A 16,479-nucleotide genomic window follows, 5' to 3' on the forward strand; every position below is an offset into this window, starting at 1 on the left:
CTGCAGACGACTGACTTTGATTGAAAGCTGCCAATACTCGCATATTGTTGGCAAAAGAATTCGATGAATATTATAGATTTGAAATATCAATACTTATCTTTAGTTATTTTAGGCTTCCGATAAGGCGAAACGTTTCACTATTGGCTATTTAAAACATCAAGTACAATAACTTTTTATTTTTTTAATTAGTAATTCATCTACATAATTGGATAACGAGCAATGGACGCAATCCCACAGAGGTTGTCTCTATTCCTAGCCATTCTAATGTAGCCATCCTCCCCAAACCAAGTTCCCCAAGAATTCTTAACAATCCAATAATCTTGGCCGTTTGCATTTCCATACCCGACAACTACCACCACATGGTTAAAAAGTTCAGTGGTATTCATACAATCTTCACTGTAATAAATACCGCTTTGATAAAGTTCCCAATCTATATCGGTAGTAATAACAACAGTAACTGGTCCAATAGTACCGACAACAGTTTTTAGTTCTTCCTCGTCGCCTTCTGTAATGTTACCATAACCCACAATTGTAGCCCCAACGTTTTCAGAACTGAACCGACATTCTCCTACGACATATTCGTACAGGTATGAGTCAACAGTATCAATTCCATGGTTATCAATTACGTATTGGTAGGTCTTGTCGACCATGTATCTGTCTAAATATTGGTCACAGTCAAAGTTGAGGTCGACACAGTCTATCAAATTTTGCTGACTCAAGCTGACGTTCTGTTGTCGATAAATTCCCATGTGAGCCTCTACAGTAGCGACCTAAATAAAAATTTGAAAGTTGGATATACAACCAAAAATTAAACCACTTACAACAGCAAAAGCCCAGCATGATTGACAATAGAACTGATCTGCAACGGGTGTTACTACGCCATAGTCTCTCCAGTCGATGCTCTCGGGTACATCTTCCCTAGGTAAAGGTCTCAATGGTCTAGCAGATGGTTTTTCCTCAACTTCGCTATCTGATTTAGTTTTAAAAACTTCTTCTCTTGACAACTCAGCAAACCGATTGATTGCTGCCGAGAAAGAAGAAAGTCCTTTTTCAAATTTTCTGTTCTGTCCTTCGACTAGTTTCAACTTTTCCAGAAATATCTGTTTCCGGAAATTTTCTTCCCAGGCGTTTGCATACGATTTGTTGTAAGTTTTCTATCATAAACTATTAGATAAATGAAGACAAAATGTTTGGACTTACTTTGAAAACATTCCACTCTTCTGAAGCCAGTAAGGGTGGGACCACTGTGAGTAGACACAAGAGAAACAGTTTCATTTTCGATAAACGTCAGGTGTTCAGTAATAATAAATGTTTTATTGTATTGATAGTCTTATAAAGCAACAAAGATTTTCTACAGATAATTTATAGTTAATTACGTGCTATTAAAGGAGATCAGAGATTGTACTTAGATGATTTACTTCGATTGGAGGCTGTCTGCACTCATTTGTTGCTACAATCAGATGAATATTAGAGATTTCTGAAATAACAATCTACAGTTATTTAAGGCTCTTGATAAGATGAAACGTACTTATTATTATTTAACGGCAAACATTTTTTGCAGGTCACGTATATTAAGGTGCCATTTCCGTTTCATACCATGACACTACCTATCGTTAAATACTTGAGGCTCCTAACAACACGAAAAACAGATATACCTATTATTATTAACCCTGAGTGTTGTACTTCATCAGTTTAAACTAGTTTCTTTTTGAGTGTTCCACTATGTTTACAATATTTGAACCCTTTTTTGGGTACATTTCATTCCTTTCAAACTTCGTCGTTTTTATGTATCATCAGAGATCATAGAAGATGGGCAAAACAACAAAGTAGTCGATTCGGCCGTTTTTGTTTTATTCTTATTCAATGATTAATAATACATGTTTTAGTTTTAGTTTACATAATTTTGTACCATGTGTTAATTCAAAAAACAGGATAACTAGCATAGCTGGCAATCCCACAATTGTTGTTACGATTCCGTGCCATCTTAATGTAGCCTCCCAGCCCCCAATTAGGACCCCATGAATTCTTCACCAACCAATAATCTTGCCCATTTTCGTTACCATAACCAACAATAACAACCGCGTGTGTGAACGTAGTCGTGGTACATGAAGGGTTGTAGTAAACACCACCACTATAACTAGCAAAAGGACCATTAGCATCTATAGCGACAGAAACCGGTCCTTGAGTTACAACCATATCCTTAACCATGTCTTCATTAGGTCCGGTCAAGTAAGCATACCCTCTGATACTGACTTTCGATCTACCAGAGTTATACCGACAATAGGAATCTAACCCTTGATAGGGATAATCCCGATCGTAGTTAATTCCTCCATTTCTTGCAATATACATGTAAGCATCTGCCATCCATCCTCCACCACAACCACCAGCTTCCGGAACACAATCCACCAGTTGCTGTTCGCTCAAAGTAACCGTAGAACCATACCGAATTTTGTAATGGGATTCGAGTGCACCGGTCTGGAACAAATTTTTAATTTTCTTTGTATGTACTAGTACTAGAAGTACTAACTGTTGAAAACGCCCAGCAGGAACCACAACTTCCTTGGTTTTTGACGGGCGTTACCATGCCACTGTTACGCCAGTCGAAAGACGCCGGTAGCGCTGCTCTTGAGGAAACAGACCCATTAGCTGGAATTCGAATCAGAGGCTCTGGTTCTTCCAAAGGTACCTGCAACCCGTGGGTGTACGCCATCAGTTCTTCTTCTGTGTAATCGGTAAATTGGTTGACGCCCATTTCGTAGGTTTCTAAACCCTTTCTGTACCGTTCGTTGTGATTTTCTATTTCTTGGATCTTCTTATGGAAAATTGTTTTTCTGAAGCGTTCCTCTCGAGCGTTGCCGAAACGTCTTGTGTTGGATTGCTTTAAAAATGTTTTTTGTTAATAATTTTTACTTTTTTGGACACTTACCTTAAACTTGTCCCATTTTTCGTTAACCGCAGATCTGGGTAAAATGGCATGGGATGTGTAGAAAATCACAAGTAGAACTATAAGGATCTTCATTTTGGCTGTTGTTGGTGGTTTTTGATACACTCTTCAGAAAATCGTTTCTTTTTATACTGTTTTGCGACAAGGCATTTGTGATGATTTTTGTTTGTTTATTTGTCTTTATAAAATAATTCCGAGATTTTGGATTAGTGTTATGATGAGAGTTTTAATCTCGTTTAAACGTTTAAACAACGGCATACTATTATTATTTGTGGAATTTAACGCTTTCCTAGAAAAGATAATTAATGATGTTATAACATTTGAAAAATGTTTGGAATACGTGAAAAGATAATTTTAGTTTCGTACTTCCGTAACATAATAGTTAATTCTTTAATTGTTTCCATTCGTGTTTAATTAATTTATTACTTATTTACTTGTTAAGTTTCTACGAAGAATTTTGTGGATCTAAAATTACTTTTTAAATATTTGTGATTGTTTGAATGTACGTAAAAAGGGCGTAACTAAGTAACCTAATTTTACAGGACATTCTAAATTAACTATTATTAACACAGTAGGAAAATATAGTTTAACATAAAAATCAACAAACAGCTACAGTGTGGCGAAATATTTACTACAGGCAATTAAAATATTCAGTTAAATTCAGTGAACATGTGGCAACTGTTTTATTATTTTCTAATAGTAACACAATTGTACAGTAAAATTTTGTCATAAACTTTATAAAAGTCATAAAATTTTTATGCATAGCAGGGATCGTTGAGAAACAGAGATTAAATCGGTTTTTAGATAATTTTTGTATTGCCAGTTCGTTCAAAGAACTCATGCGACCAAAATAAACTGTATTCAAAAAAACTAAACAAATAAAAAGTTGGAATACGAAGTGAGATTATTTTTTCTGAACCCTACAGAATTGGAAGGTATGCGTAACTAGCTATTGCACAATTATTATTTCTGTTTCTGGCCATTTTTATATAACCATTTAGTCCCCAGTCCGATCCCCACGAATTCTTCACTACCCAATAGTCGTGACCATTTTCAGTGCCATATCCAACAACCACGACTCCATGATTTGTGTGTGAAGTAGAACACTTCTCGTTGTAGTAAACTCCACCACTGTAGTACTGAAAATCACGAAGGACATCAATACTAACAGAAACTGGACCATACATGGCCACATAGTATTTAAGAGCTTCTTCATTAGGGCTTACATACATATAATTTTTTATAGTCACTTTTGGTTCACATCGTCTGTACCAACAAATGGAATTTTGAAAAGCGTGATAAGGATAGTGCGAAGCATAATTAACGCCTCCATTTTGAATAATATACTTGTACGCTTTAGTTTTACTACCACCCGAACATCCATGAGACTTTTGGTCACAGTCTACTAGTTGCTGTTCACTTAAAATTGCTGTTGAACCATACTTAATTTTATAGTGAGCTTCTATTGCCCCAATCTGCACAACACCATAGATATAAATAACACAAGAAATTTAGAGATTTCACTTCAATAAACTTACAGCTGCAAAAGCCCAGCAAGAACCACAACTTCCTTGATCCTTCACTGGTGTTATTTTATCCAAGTCTCGCCAGTCCATAGATGACGGTATCATCGTTCTTGGTACAAGCAGACTGGAAAAATTTCCTAAAATGTAGGAACCAGAAGGAAGGTTTTCTGATGACACTTTAGGACCGCCGGTGTAAGCCAGCATTTCCTTTTCTGTAAGAGCAGCAAACCGATTGACGACCATCGCGTACGTTTCTAAACCTTTCTTGTACCTTTCGTTATGTTCTTCGACTTTCTGCAGTGTCTTCTCAAAAAGAGCCTTCCTCATATTTTCTTCTTTTGGAGCGAGGAAGTGCATCTTGTACGATTGCTAAAAAACTTTTTAAATTGAAGCCAAAAATAAAAATAAAAATACCTTGAACGCTGCCCATTTTTTTAATAGTGTGGTCTTGTTAAACTCAGCGCAAGTGGCGAAGATGTGTAGAAACAGTACGAAGAGTACTATGTTGAAATTCATTGTACGGGTTTTGTCAAGACTCTGATACATACGGAGATGCAATACTTATTTTAAGCGATCGTCAACTAGGACATCCGTATTTGTATAAGATAGCTGTATTTTTGTGCAAAAAACAATGTTTAATGTTTAGATTAGAGTATATTGTACTAGTGGATTCCATAACTGGGTCGATTTTTGAATCTTCAGAAGCGGCCAAATGTTACTTAAAATGAAACACTCTTGACGTCTTGACAAATATAGTGCAGGCTTTGATTAAATAAAATAATACATTATGACAAAAAATCTTTATTAAAATACAAACTTTGATACAAATTGGTCTATAGTACCGGAACTAGTGCGCTACTTCACCAACCAATAATCCTGACCATTTTCAGTCCCATCCTCAACGTCAATAGCCACAGAAACTGGACTATGCATTATATTTTGCCTTTTTTTGCTATACGTATTCTTCTTTTCACAACAAGAAATTTTAAACATGCTTAAAGTTGTAAATTTTTGTACAGAAATATAGACTTTGCAATTAAGCTCCACCCCTCGGTCTGACAGCTAATGAAAAATTCGTCACAATCGAGATTGGGGTGGGTGGGTGGGGCTTAATTTTTTACTTTTTCTTTCTTAATATATGTATGTTTAGTTTCCTTTCAACAACAAGGTATGAAAACATGTTTCCCGTGGTAATTTCTTGTAGAGACATCTTTTACAATAAGTTCCGCCTCTCGGCTCGTGACGAATAAAAAAAATCATCACAATTGAGATAGAGAGGCTGGGCGGGGCTTATATCTTGCCGTTTTTTTCTTTATATACGTATTTTTAAAGTACACGTAATACGAAATATAGTTTAAATTACAGAATAATGTGATTGTGTATTCTTTAACTAGGTGGAATGAGTAATTGTCCCTTTTTTTATTTTTTAAGTCTCTTGCAACGACTAAGTATTACTTAAAATTAAATTATCTTAACAAATATAATGCAAATTTTTATTATACAAACTAGAATATAGTTTCAGTTTATCAAATATCGTCACCACAATGAAGTGTTGATGCAATATTTGTCTACCAGTCGATTTAACTGTAGAAAATAAAAAATATGGTTCTTATTTTTAGCATTATTTTTAATTTAGACACAATAGTGAGGTAGTTATTTGATCTAGAATTGAAAGTTTCTGAAAAGTAGTACTAGAACTTCGCATGCCGCAATGTCAAAGGTCAAAGGTGCTCATTCACTTATTAACAGAACATACTAGTGCGATTTAAAAAATAGTTTTAGAAGATCTTTGAACGTGAATTTTTTTTTAATAAATTTTATTTTTGTTTTATCTCAAAATTTCTAGAGTGCTCTATAGTATTGGAACGAATGCGTTACTGGCTATTCCACAATTATTGTCCCTATTTCTCGCCATCTTTGCATAACCATCTGCTCCCCAGCGCGATCCCCATGAATTCTTCACCAACCAATAATCTTCACCATTTTCAGTGCCATATCCAACAACAAGAACGGCATGGTTTAGCAAAAAATTGGAACACTTCTCACTATAGTAAACTCCGTCACTGTAGTAGACAAAGTCCTTCTGAGCGTGAATTTTCACAGAAACTGGACCATATGTTCCCACATAGTGTTGTAACACTTTTTCTTGAGGCCACAAATAACCATAATTTCTAATAGTCACTTTTGGTTTTCGCCCACTGTATCGACAACGACTATCAATAGCTTGATAAGGGTAGTCACAGCTGTAATTAATGCCTCCAATGTTTTTAATATACTCGTATGCCGTGTCCATATCAGCACCCCAGCATCCATTCCACTCGGGTGCACAATCTACCAGCTGCTGCTCACTCAAACGGACTTTTGAACCATATTTAATTCTATAGTGAGCTTCGATCGCCCCAGTCTGGATAACAACATAAACATAAACACAACAACTGGCGATTTTAATAATAAACTTACAACTGAAAACGCCCATCCAGAGTTGCACTCTCCTTGATATTTTACCGGTGATACTTTATCTAATTCTCGCCAGTCCACAGATGACGGTGCGTTCGCTCTTGGTGCGAGTAGACTGGAAAAATTTACCAAAATGTAGGAACCAGAAGTACGGTTTTTTGGAGACACTTTGGGACCACCGGTGTAATGAAGCATTTCCTCTTCTGTAAAAGCAGCAAACCGATTGACGGCCATCTCGTACGTTTCTAAACCTTTCATGTATCTTTCGTTATGATCTTCGATTTTCTCGACTCTCTTTTCAAAAATAGATTTTCTCAAATTTTCTTCTTTTGGATGGAAGGAGTGCATGTTGTATGTTTGCTAAGGACTTTTTTTAAATTAAAGCCAAAAATAAAAGTCAAAATACCTTGAACGCCGCCCATTTCTTTGTTAGTGTGGTCTGGTTAAGTTCACCGTGGGTTGCAAAGACGTGTAAAAGCAGTACGAAGAGTATGTTGAAGTTCATTGTGCAGGTTTTATTAAGACTATGATGCATAAGGAGATGCAATACTTATTTAAAGCGATTGTCAACTAGGACATCCGTATTTGTATAAGATAGCTGTATTTTTGTGCAAAAAAACAATGTTTAATCTTTAGATTAGAGAATATTGTACTTGTGTATTTTATAACTGAATATAAAATGAACTAACACTTTATGACAAAAAATCTTTATTAAAGTACAAACTTGGATACAAACTGAGATTAATATAAGTGGTCTGTTATTTGTCCTCTATAGTACTGGAACTAGTGCGCTACTGGCTATGCCGCAATTATTGTCCCTATTTCTGGCCATCTTTATATACCCATCTACTCCCCAGTCCGACCCCCACGAATTCTTCACCAACCAATAATCCTGACCATTTTCAGTCCCATACCCAACAACAACAACGGCATGGTTTAACCAATAATCGGAACACCACTCATTGTAGTAAACGCCACCACTATAGTAGACGAAATCATCCTCAACGTCAATAGCCACAGAAACTGGACCATGCGTGGCCACATAGTACTGTAGCACTTGTTCGTACGGCCACAAATAGCTATAATTTTGAATAGCCACTTTTGGCTTAAACTCATCAACGTATTGACAACAATGGTCAATAGCTTGATAAGGATAATCAGAATCATAACTAACGCCTCCGCTGTTTATAATATAGTCGTAAGCTGCATCCAAATAACCACCCCAACATCCATCACACTCTCTTGCACAGTCCAGTAATTGCTGCTCACTTAAACTGACGTTCAAATCGTAACTAATGCTATAGTGAGCTTCGATCGCTCCGATCTGTATGACAAGATAAACATATTAAGTAAATACCAGGAATTAGAAGAGTCGGAAAACTTACGACTGAAAACGCCCAACAAGACCCACATGCCCCTTGATCTTTCACCGGTGTCACTTTACCCAGTTCTCGCCAGTCCACAGACGACGGCAAGCTCACTTTTGCAACTTTGGAAAAATTCGCCAAAATGTAAGACTCAGAAGTAAGGTTTTTTGAAGACAATTTTAGACCACCGGTGTAAGCAAGCAGTTCCTTGTCTGTAAAAGTGGCAAATCGATTGACCGCCATCTGATACGTTTCTAAACCCTTCCTATATCTTTCGTTATGTTCTTCAATTTTCTGCAGTCTCTTTTGGAAAATGGTTCTTCTGATATTTTCCTCTTTCGGATGGAAGGAACGCATTTTATACGATTGCTAAAGAATTGGTTAAAAATTGAAGTTAAATACAAAACTAGAGACAAAGTACCTTAAATGCGGTCCATTTTTGTGTCAGTGTGGTCTGGTTAACTTCAGCAAGAGATGCGAAGATGTGTAGCAAAAGTACCAAGAGTATGTTGAAGTTCATCGTGAAGGTTTTGCTAAAACTTTGCTAGAAGAAAATGTAACTCTTATTTATAGTGATTTTCAACTAGGACATCCGTATTTGTATGAGATAGCTGTTTTTTTTTTTTTGTACAAAAATGTAAGAATTCAAATATTACCTAATTAAGTAATTTAATAATAATTATATAAATAAAACGAATTAGAGCTGGTTGTGACACTAGTTTTACAGGTGGTACTACCGCATGACTGACACATCTCATCTTTTTTTCAAATCACACCTGTCAGGTTATGTTGACACTAATTTAGGACGCTTTTTGTTATGACCAAACATTACCTTATTTTTGCTGCAAGTGAAATAAATTACAATGAAATTATCTTGACAAATATAGTGCAGGCTTTCTTAAATAAACTAGGATATATGTTTCAGGTTATCAGACTCTGTAGTCACTAAAATGAGGCGATGACACAATATTATTTACAAACTAGAGAGAATTCTTCCTTATTTTTATATATTATATATTTGATTGACTGATTTGACATTTAACACATAACAGCAAAATCTTGACAAAAGCTTCTAGAAAACTGGATAACTCGCTTTACTAGCTATACCGCAGTGGTTCCCGCGATTACGAGCGATTTTTATATACCCATCTAACCCCCATTCTGAGCCCCAAGAGTTCTTCAACAACCAAAAATCTTGCCCATTTTCGCTACCATAGCCGACAATAACCCCAGCATGCGAGAACGTATCTCTTGAACAAGTAGGGTTATAGTAGATTCCGTTGGTGTAGTCTGGAAAGTTTCCAGTTCCGTCAATCGCAACAGAAACGGGACCCCTCACAACCAACATCCTCTTCAACATGTCTTCGTCAGGTTGACTCAAATACTCGAATCCCCAGATAACAATTTTTGGTTTAGTAGCATTATAGCGACAAGTTTTCTTCAAGCCTTCGTAAGGATAGTCGTGGTAGTGATTAATACCGTGATTCTTGGCAACATATTTAAAAGCGTCTGACATCCATCCACCACTACAACCTTCAGCTTCTGGGACACAATCTAGCAGTTGTTGTTCGCTCAAAATCACAACTGAATTTTTGTAAATCAGGTAGTGGGATTCGATTGCACCGGTCTGTGTTGGAAGAAAACAATATATGGGTTTCTGGGTGTGTTTAAATTCAACTTACTGTGGAAAAAGCCCAACAAGATCCACAAACACCTTGGTCCTTTACTGGTGTGACCATTCCCTTTGTCCGCCAGTCAAATTCTAGAGGTAGTGCGATGGAGAAATCTATTTGTTGTTTCTTTAGAAAGTTTTCATGCTGCAGTGTTTGATTTTCCATGCTATGTAATTTAATCGAGATTTCTTCTGCCGTGTAGTCACTAAACTGATTTAAACCGATTTCGTACGTTTCTAGACCTCTTCTATATCTGTCGTTATGTTTCTCAATTTTTCGCACCTTTTTTTGGAATATGTGTCTTCTGATGTATTCTTCTTCTTGGTTTGTAAACAGTTTCCCATGTAATTTCTATTAAACAAACGTTGTACCATTACTATGTAGTACCATTAGAGTGGAAGCAAACCTACCTTAAACTCTTCCCACTTCTCTAACATGTTCCTTTGGGACAAAGTCAAATGCAGTGGGAATAATACAAACGTTAGGAAAATTTTGCTTTGGAGTTTTGTCATTTTTGAAAAATTATTTCCTGATGTTTTTCTGCTAAAACTTACCTAAAGCAAATAGCAATCAGAATAACTCATCATTTTTTGTTTTTTTTGGTTGGTAACATGTTACTTCCATCACACTAAATTTTTCAAAGAGTTATGTTTCTGAAACAACAAATGCTATTACTGTTAAGTTAATTAATTTTCATATTGCGGCAGATTATTGTCATCTACTTGTAAAAACGAAATGCAATTAATCAGTTGGAATAAATTCATTTAGATAAAGCTTGTCACATTCGAGGTTTCCTGTTCAACAATTAATGTGTTAAGCTCTCGAATTAGATAACTGCGAAAAATTATCCCTTTGACATATATGGTAAACTAGTTCAAAGAGAGTAGGTACACTTGATATTTAATTAACCGGTTTAAGTAATCTCCTAACAATAATTTCGATATAACCTACTTAAAACCACAATATTTCCCGTTTTTAATTTATTTTATTAGTTTAAAATTACTTCAATGATATTGTGGTGACCGAATTTGAAAATCAAGAAAATCGTTATGCATAGGCAACCATGTGCACGTTCAGTCTTTTTGGGTAGTCGGTAGCTCTCCTAGGGAATTTTCTGTTGAGAGGGTTGGTAGAAGTTGATTTGGTGGCTAGATGCGTCACTGTAAGGAAGCTAGGTTAAGTTTAGTTGGTTTGGTAGTTAATAAAAGGGATTGCAGTACTGCAGAGTTTTCCCCAATACGCGTAGCTAATTCTTGCGCTTTTCCAAGCGGAAATGAGTGAATTTTCAACCGACGCTAAAATGTGGAATAAAATTGTTTCATTGTTTGTAAATTCACAGTTCATGTTAGGATTTTAATCGTTACTGGTTCTAACACAATTTAACAGACATTAGATTCGTTCAGATAGAGCATTGCTAGGAGATTTCATGAAATTCATTTAGTCAGAAATTATTCTTTCTTTGCCAAATTATGAATTAGGTTTCTGGATGCTTATACTTAAGTATTACATTATAACACAAGGTTGCTAATAGTTCATTTACGGCAGTTAAAATAAACCTAACGTTATAATGGGAAAAGGACCGTGAAAGTACGGTAGAATTCATAATATCGTGGACTGAGGTACGGAGACAGTCCACGATATAAACACTCAAAGCTAATTGTTTTAAGGCACTAATCACTTGGATAATGGCATAATTTAACATAACGTAAATTCTTTGTTTTGAATCGTTAATAAAGTGTGGCATAATTTAACGTCGGGTAAATTCTTTGTTCTGGCAAAGACCATGTTGAAAGAGTATGTTTAAACCTAGCAGATGTTTGAATTGCAAAATCTCGTTGAACAAATTAAAAACATGGTGGATCATGTGGAACGTGCATTTTATTCCTTTGAGTTAGACAATTATTAGTTTGCTTTTTTGTTTTATAAATATTTTGTTGATTAATGGTTCCATCATAAAATTGTCTGCTGTCGAATCTTAATCTCAAATAAGAATTCTTTGCTGTTTCAAATTTCACAAGAATGAATGGCGAATTTAAATGTTGTTTATTGCTGTACTTTAACACTTGTACAGTTGTAGTTTAATGTCAGAGTTATAGAAATTGAAAATTCAAATGGAATTGAGGTTAAATAACACAGAAACACATAGCGGAAGCGGAGTGCGCGGTTCCTTGTCGAGCTGGCGGCCGCGCCAACTACACAAAACGGCCTGGGTTGCGCGGCACGTTTCTTCGTGACAGAGGGATGCTGGGCGGCATTGCTTGTCGATAGAATAGAACCACCGTCGCGGTGGAAGAACAGCCACGACCTGGAGCCCCAAACTCCGCTCGTGCTACAACGCCGCTTATTAAAATTTTGTTGTCTTGTTAACTGCCATAATTTAAATTTGCCACACGCTTGTAATAAGTTGTGTATTTGCATCTAGTTACTTTCCTTCAGATTTTTCTTTGTTTTTATTAAATTTGTGATATTCAAAAAACGTTTTTGGAAAGTTTTATAATTAATTTTCAGATTTCGACACGATGCTATCCCCAACTGAATAAAAAGTGCTCTGCTTCATTTTTTAATTTGTTTACCTTCCATTGACGAGGAGTGACGAGTACTATTTCCAGATTTTCTCATTAGCCGGTTTTATTTTCAAAACACTACTGTAAAAATAACTATGTTTTGTCTATCGTTGTTAATAGCGCATGATAAATATGAATGAACGATTCCAGATGTTGTATTTTATTTGAACTTAATAATTACAAGAGTATTGATATTAATTTTGCTGCACAATTTATTTGTTCATACTTTCTAAGTTTATTTCTCTTTTGATTTTAACTTTTTTACTATTATTTATCAAAAAAAAAAAAAAATAGTACAAATGCCTCTATATAATTGTTGGTTTTATTTAAAACGTTTACTGAAGATAATCCCGCACCTGACAGTAGATACGCGTTCCAATTTTAATTAACAATACATAAGGGAATGTTAATTGGCATAATCGAGGTAATCAGCACATATGTTCGTATAGTTTTATTTCGTTTATCGCTCCTAAAATTGTAATTGGTGATGTCATATCTTTGAAATAATCGTGCTTTGGTGCCGAATCTCTTGCGTCAGAACTCTGTAAATATATATTTTCGGATCATTTTTTAAAACTCAAACAACTCATCCCGGGAAATAATTCAAGTTCAAGGTTTTGTTTTATTTACAAAATTATTTTTAACAATGCTAGAGAATCTCGGTTAATCCAGCTGTTTACAAAATTTGACCGAATTTTGTGAATTTTTTCCGGGAATGTTCCTTACGAATATTTCACATTGTTACATTTTTGGCAAAAATTAAGACACTGAGGCGGATTTTGGTATTAATGAAATTAAGCAGAATTAAAGTATTTTATTTTTTAAGTTTCAAGTATTACAACTTTATAAAATAAGACAGATCGTTTTATAGCTTCTAGTTTACATGTATATTAATGTTTATACTGAGTATTGTATCCTATTACCATTGTTGTTTCGATTATTTCTACTATCTAATAAAATATGATTAGGTTATAAGTGGGGATACTTTCGTACAATCGTGGTACTTCTCTCATTTTAACCACCGACCTTACAACTAACTCTGTATTAAACTCTTACAATTATAAAAACCTCTAAATCTATATAAAATTTACGTACATTTAACAGATATGTCTGGTGAGATAACAGTTGCCAAGAGTTGATGTTTAAGTCTTCACAAAAGAAAAGAACCCTCATGCTTTCCCATAATAAATACATCGATTTTTAATAAAAATTGACAATCAAAATTCAAACAATGATATTATCTATATCACATTAATTTTAATTTCTTTGCCAAAAATCACACCTTAATCACTTTCTTGTGTACTGTTATCGGCCACACATGTCGGAATAGCGTTAGACCATTTCCCGTTCTTCAAACACTTCAACATCGCAGCGCCCTTCAGGCCCAGACCCTCATCACACGTGAACGTTATATTCTCCCCAATCTTGTAGTAGAACTTAACCGACGACATTTTACCACTGATTGTGGTTCCAGGGTACGAGCAAGCTTGGACACCTAGAATTAACGCTAAAGTCGTGGGATTAAAACCCATGTCGAGCTCACATTTGGGTAATTTCCCGGACCATCTCGAATTATCTTGACAGGCAATAATCGGCTGTCCTTCCATCATAAAGTCCGGGTTGCAATTAAACTGAACGACGTCTCCTGCCTTGAAGGGACCGCTGCCCTGCATGTAGCCGTTTTCGGGGTTCCCTGGATTGTTGCACTGAACTTCTAAACGAAGGGACTTGCATAATATTGTGTCAAAAAGGGCGACAAGGGGGAACGTACAAGTAAAACAACAAGAAAACAATTTTTTTAACCTTTTTTTTTTCATTTATGTCATTAACATTTGTTGATAATTTGGAATACCTTTTTGAGATTCAATACAACAAGTTTAGTTTCGTAATTTTTTTTTCTTTTAATAAATACTTTATTTCAAACTCGGTTTTTGCTCTCCTTGTACGTTTCCATGAGACACCTACTCCTATTCTGTCTACCGCCAGCCCAACAAACCTTCGCACGTCGGGAACGGTGTGGCCCAATCTCCGTTCGGTTGACACACGGTTTCCTGGGGGCCCCTGAGCCCAAATCCGGGCTCGCAGCTAAAGACAGCGCGGCCCCCAACCTCTCTAGAAACCACCAGAACACGAAGGCGAGGTGGCAATACACCTCCCACCTCCCCGCACTCGATACCTACACATGCAGGGCAAGTAAATAAAAACTCAAAACAAATCAAAAATAGTGCTAGTGCACAAGCTAAGCCAAGTGGTTCTTTGCCAATTCACATGGTTGTCAATTTGGACGTGCTACTAGAACGGTGGGGATGGACGATACTCACTCTCACAGACCGGAAACGGGGCGCTCCAGTTACCGGAAGGAAGGCAGAAGATGTCGGAGGCTCCGATCAAAGCGTTGCCGTTGATGCACGAGAACCTGAGATGGGTGTTCATTTTGGTGTTCTGGGTGTTGACGGTGAGGCCGCGACGCTGGGGCACGATGGGACAGTGCACGGCTAAAGACGGGTCAAAATGGGTTTAAAAATTTTAAAAATAGCTTAATGGTTACCTTTCACTTCTATTTCCACGGAGTGGGTGTGTCGGGCCGGGGTGACGCAAGTGAAGAGTCCGGAGTCGTCTTTAGAAGCGTGGAAAATAGACAGTCTGTATTCGAGTTGGGAGTCACGACCGGGATCTGTGGTCCACCCTTCCGGATATTTTCTATAATCGTGACTAACGGTCCATTTCGGGTTCCCGAATCTCCTAATCCACAAACACTCCATATGCAAGATAGTCCCAGGGTAAACGATCAACTTTCCGTCGTTAGACTGAGCAATAGGACCCAGCTGATGCCTAAACAATATAGTCGGGGGTTTTTCCATAGAGTAGTCGTTCTCTTGGTTTAGGCCAAAACAAGCCGGTTTTGTTCCGTCCCACTCCCCACCCACACATCTCCTCCTATTGGAACCCGTCATGGCATACTTTCCGATATCGACGCATCTGCTCACAATCAAAGCTCCAGAAGGAAATTCTACAACCTCTTCCCGTATTTGCTGGTCGTTGTAGAACGAAATCACGCTAGGTTCTTGGTTTCTGAAGATGCAAGTGTTGTTGTTGTTCATCATCTGGTTGGCTAGTAGTTCTTCTGTATCTGGAATAAAATTCGTCAGTGGGTGAGTGGTGTGGAATGGTGGTTTGTGTACCGCAGTTTAATGATCTTCCGATCCAACTGCCATCCTCGCAGACTATTTTCCATGTGGTTTTTTCGCCCATGATGGTTTCGATGCAGTTAAATGTCACTTCTGTTCCGTCGGGGAAGTTGTTTTCGTCGTCTACTATTGGTTCGCCATTTTTGTACACGAGAGAGCCTTGAACCCTACGAAAACCAACACTTACGTAAGAAAAGGAGGTCGTATTGCCGGAACAAACTATCTACAACTTCAACTAAAGAGTGGAAAAAGATTCTAATTTGTCTCCCGGACATTATTTCTTTCAAATTTTCTTGGAAAAATAGAAAAGAAGCATTAGTAGAGTTAAGAAATTTCTGTTTGCAGCTATAGACGACGAAGATTTTGAATCTAGTTCATAAAAAGAAGAAGGTAGGAAATGTTTCTAAAACTATCTGGAACATCTATGGTCGTTGACACTAGATTCCAAAACACAGAGTAAAAAGAAAAGTTAAAAGTAGAAATGAACAAAATGAAGAATGTTCTTCGAAAATTCGTACTGTTCCCAGAATGTTTTTCAATTTTTAGACAATATTTCTAAAAGTTCAATATTTAATAGGGGTATTTAAAAAAAATTTCGACCTGTTTTCGACCACTTTTGTAAATGAACTCAAGCGATTTTTTTTGTAGATTTCGACCTCCAGAAGCTATTTTTGGCTTTATTTCTGCGAAGTTGGTACCATTTATTCAGAATCGTCCTTTTGGAATATGCCAATTTTTAGAACTTTTAAAATATTTGGAT

The 16,479-nt window shown here is 36.5% G+C and overlaps 6 protein-coding genes across 13 annotated transcripts in view; all 6 read right to left on the reverse strand.

Annotated features, from left to right (window-relative positions):
• Positions 1 to 197: 197 nt before the first annotated feature.
• LOC135124048 (procathepsin L-like) lies at positions 198 to 1,281 on the reverse strand. The gene is made up of 3 exons (XM_064048907.1): positions 1,201 to 1,281; positions 822 to 1,154; positions 198 to 770 (listed from the first exon to the last, which is right to left on the reverse strand). The coding sequence occupies exons 1-3, from the start codon at positions 1,273 to 1,275 to the stop codon at positions 198 to 200; spliced, it is 981 nt and encodes a 326-aa protein (XP_063904977.1). The 5' UTR covers positions 1,276 to 1,281.
• A 553-nt stretch (positions 1,282 to 1,834) lies between these two features.
• LOC135123903 (uncharacterized) lies at positions 1,835 to 7,449 on the reverse strand. The gene is made up of 7 exons (XM_064048762.1): positions 7,334 to 7,449; positions 6,931 to 7,287; positions 6,326 to 6,874; positions 3,379 to 3,389; positions 2,927 to 3,050; positions 2,528 to 2,878; positions 1,835 to 2,475 (listed from the first exon to the last, which is right to left on the reverse strand). Exons 1-7 carry the CDS (start codon positions 7,430 to 7,432, stop codon positions 1,921 to 1,923), a joined length of 2,046 nt encoding a protein of 681 aa, XP_063904832.1. The 5' UTR covers positions 7,433 to 7,449; the 3' UTR covers positions 1,835 to 1,920.
• On the reverse strand, positions 2,928 to 4,996 carry LOC135124376 (procathepsin L-like). Of its 3 annotated transcripts, none has more exons than XR_010279780.1 (4): positions 4,885 to 4,996; positions 4,483 to 4,839; positions 3,285 to 4,419; positions 2,928 to 3,233 (listed from the first exon to the last, which is right to left on the reverse strand). XR_010279780.1 is itself a non-coding variant. In XM_064049403.1 (4 exons), exons 1-4 carry the CDS (start codon positions 4,984 to 4,986, stop codon positions 3,975 to 3,977), a joined length of 813 nt encoding a protein of 270 aa, XP_063905473.1. In that variant the 5' UTR covers positions 4,987 to 4,996; the 3' UTR covers positions 3,903 to 3,974. The 3 variants fall into 3 exon arrangements, 2 of the variants coding, with proteins under 2 accessions (XP_063905472.1, XP_063905473.1); XM_064049403.1 differs by lacking the exon at positions 2,928 to 3,233 and having other exon boundaries at positions 3,903 to 4,083; positions 4,175 to 4,419; XM_064049402.1 differs by having other exon boundaries at positions 2,928 to 4,419.
• Positions 7,450 to 7,618: 169 nt separating the features above from the next.
• On the reverse strand, positions 7,619 to 8,850 carry LOC135124377 (procathepsin L-like). Its single transcript, XM_064049404.1, has 3 exons — positions 8,716 to 8,850; positions 8,313 to 8,663; positions 7,619 to 8,251 (listed from the first exon to the last, which is right to left on the reverse strand). Exons 1-3 carry the CDS (start codon positions 8,812 to 8,814, stop codon positions 7,697 to 7,699), a joined length of 1,005 nt encoding a protein of 334 aa, XP_063905474.1. The 5' UTR covers positions 8,815 to 8,850; the 3' UTR covers positions 7,619 to 7,696.
• A 471-nt stretch (positions 8,851 to 9,321) lies between these two features.
• On the reverse strand, positions 9,322 to 10,541 carry LOC135124049 (procathepsin L-like). Its single transcript, XM_064048908.1, has 3 exons — positions 10,378 to 10,541; positions 9,977 to 10,318; positions 9,322 to 9,921 (listed from the first exon to the last, which is right to left on the reverse strand). Exons 1-3 carry the CDS (start codon positions 10,477 to 10,479, stop codon positions 9,367 to 9,369), a joined length of 999 nt encoding a protein of 332 aa, XP_063904978.1. The 5' UTR covers positions 10,480 to 10,541; the 3' UTR covers positions 9,322 to 9,366.
• Positions 10,542 to 13,390: 2,849 nt separating this feature from the next.
• The window catches only part of LOC135124378 (sushi, von Willebrand factor type A, EGF and pentraxin domain-containing protein 1), a 142,115-nt gene continuing 139,026 nt past the window's right edge, over positions 13,391 to 16,479 (reverse strand). For 5 of the 6 annotated variants that reach the window (XM_064049410.1, XM_064049407.1, XM_064049408.1 and 2 more), the window contains 6 exons: positions 15,714 to 15,886; positions 15,080 to 15,661; positions 14,853 to 15,026; positions 14,528 to 14,707; positions 14,075 to 14,245; positions 13,391 to 14,026 (listed from right to left, as the gene is read on the reverse strand). In XM_064049410.1, the coding sequence (XP_063905480.1) occupies positions 13,815 to 14,026; positions 14,075 to 14,245; positions 14,528 to 14,707; positions 14,853 to 15,026; positions 15,080 to 15,661; positions 15,714 to 15,886 (1,492 nt within the window). In that variant the 3' untranslated portion in view covers positions 13,391 to 13,814. The remainder of the gene's footprint in view (positions 14,027 to 14,074; positions 14,246 to 14,527; positions 14,708 to 14,852; positions 15,027 to 15,079; positions 15,662 to 15,713; positions 15,887 to 16,479) is intronic. The other variant, XM_064049406.1, reaches the window with a different exon arrangement.

This window comes from Zophobas morio, unplaced genomic scaffold (genome assembly GCF_036711695.1).
Source record: "Zophobas morio isolate AGI-343-1 ecotype UQ-CSIRO unplaced genomic scaffold, CSIRO_AGI_Zmor_V1 ptg000007l, whole genome shotgun sequence".
Lineage (NCBI taxonomy): Eukaryota > Metazoa > Arthropoda > Insecta > Coleoptera > Tenebrionidae > Zophobas > Zophobas morio.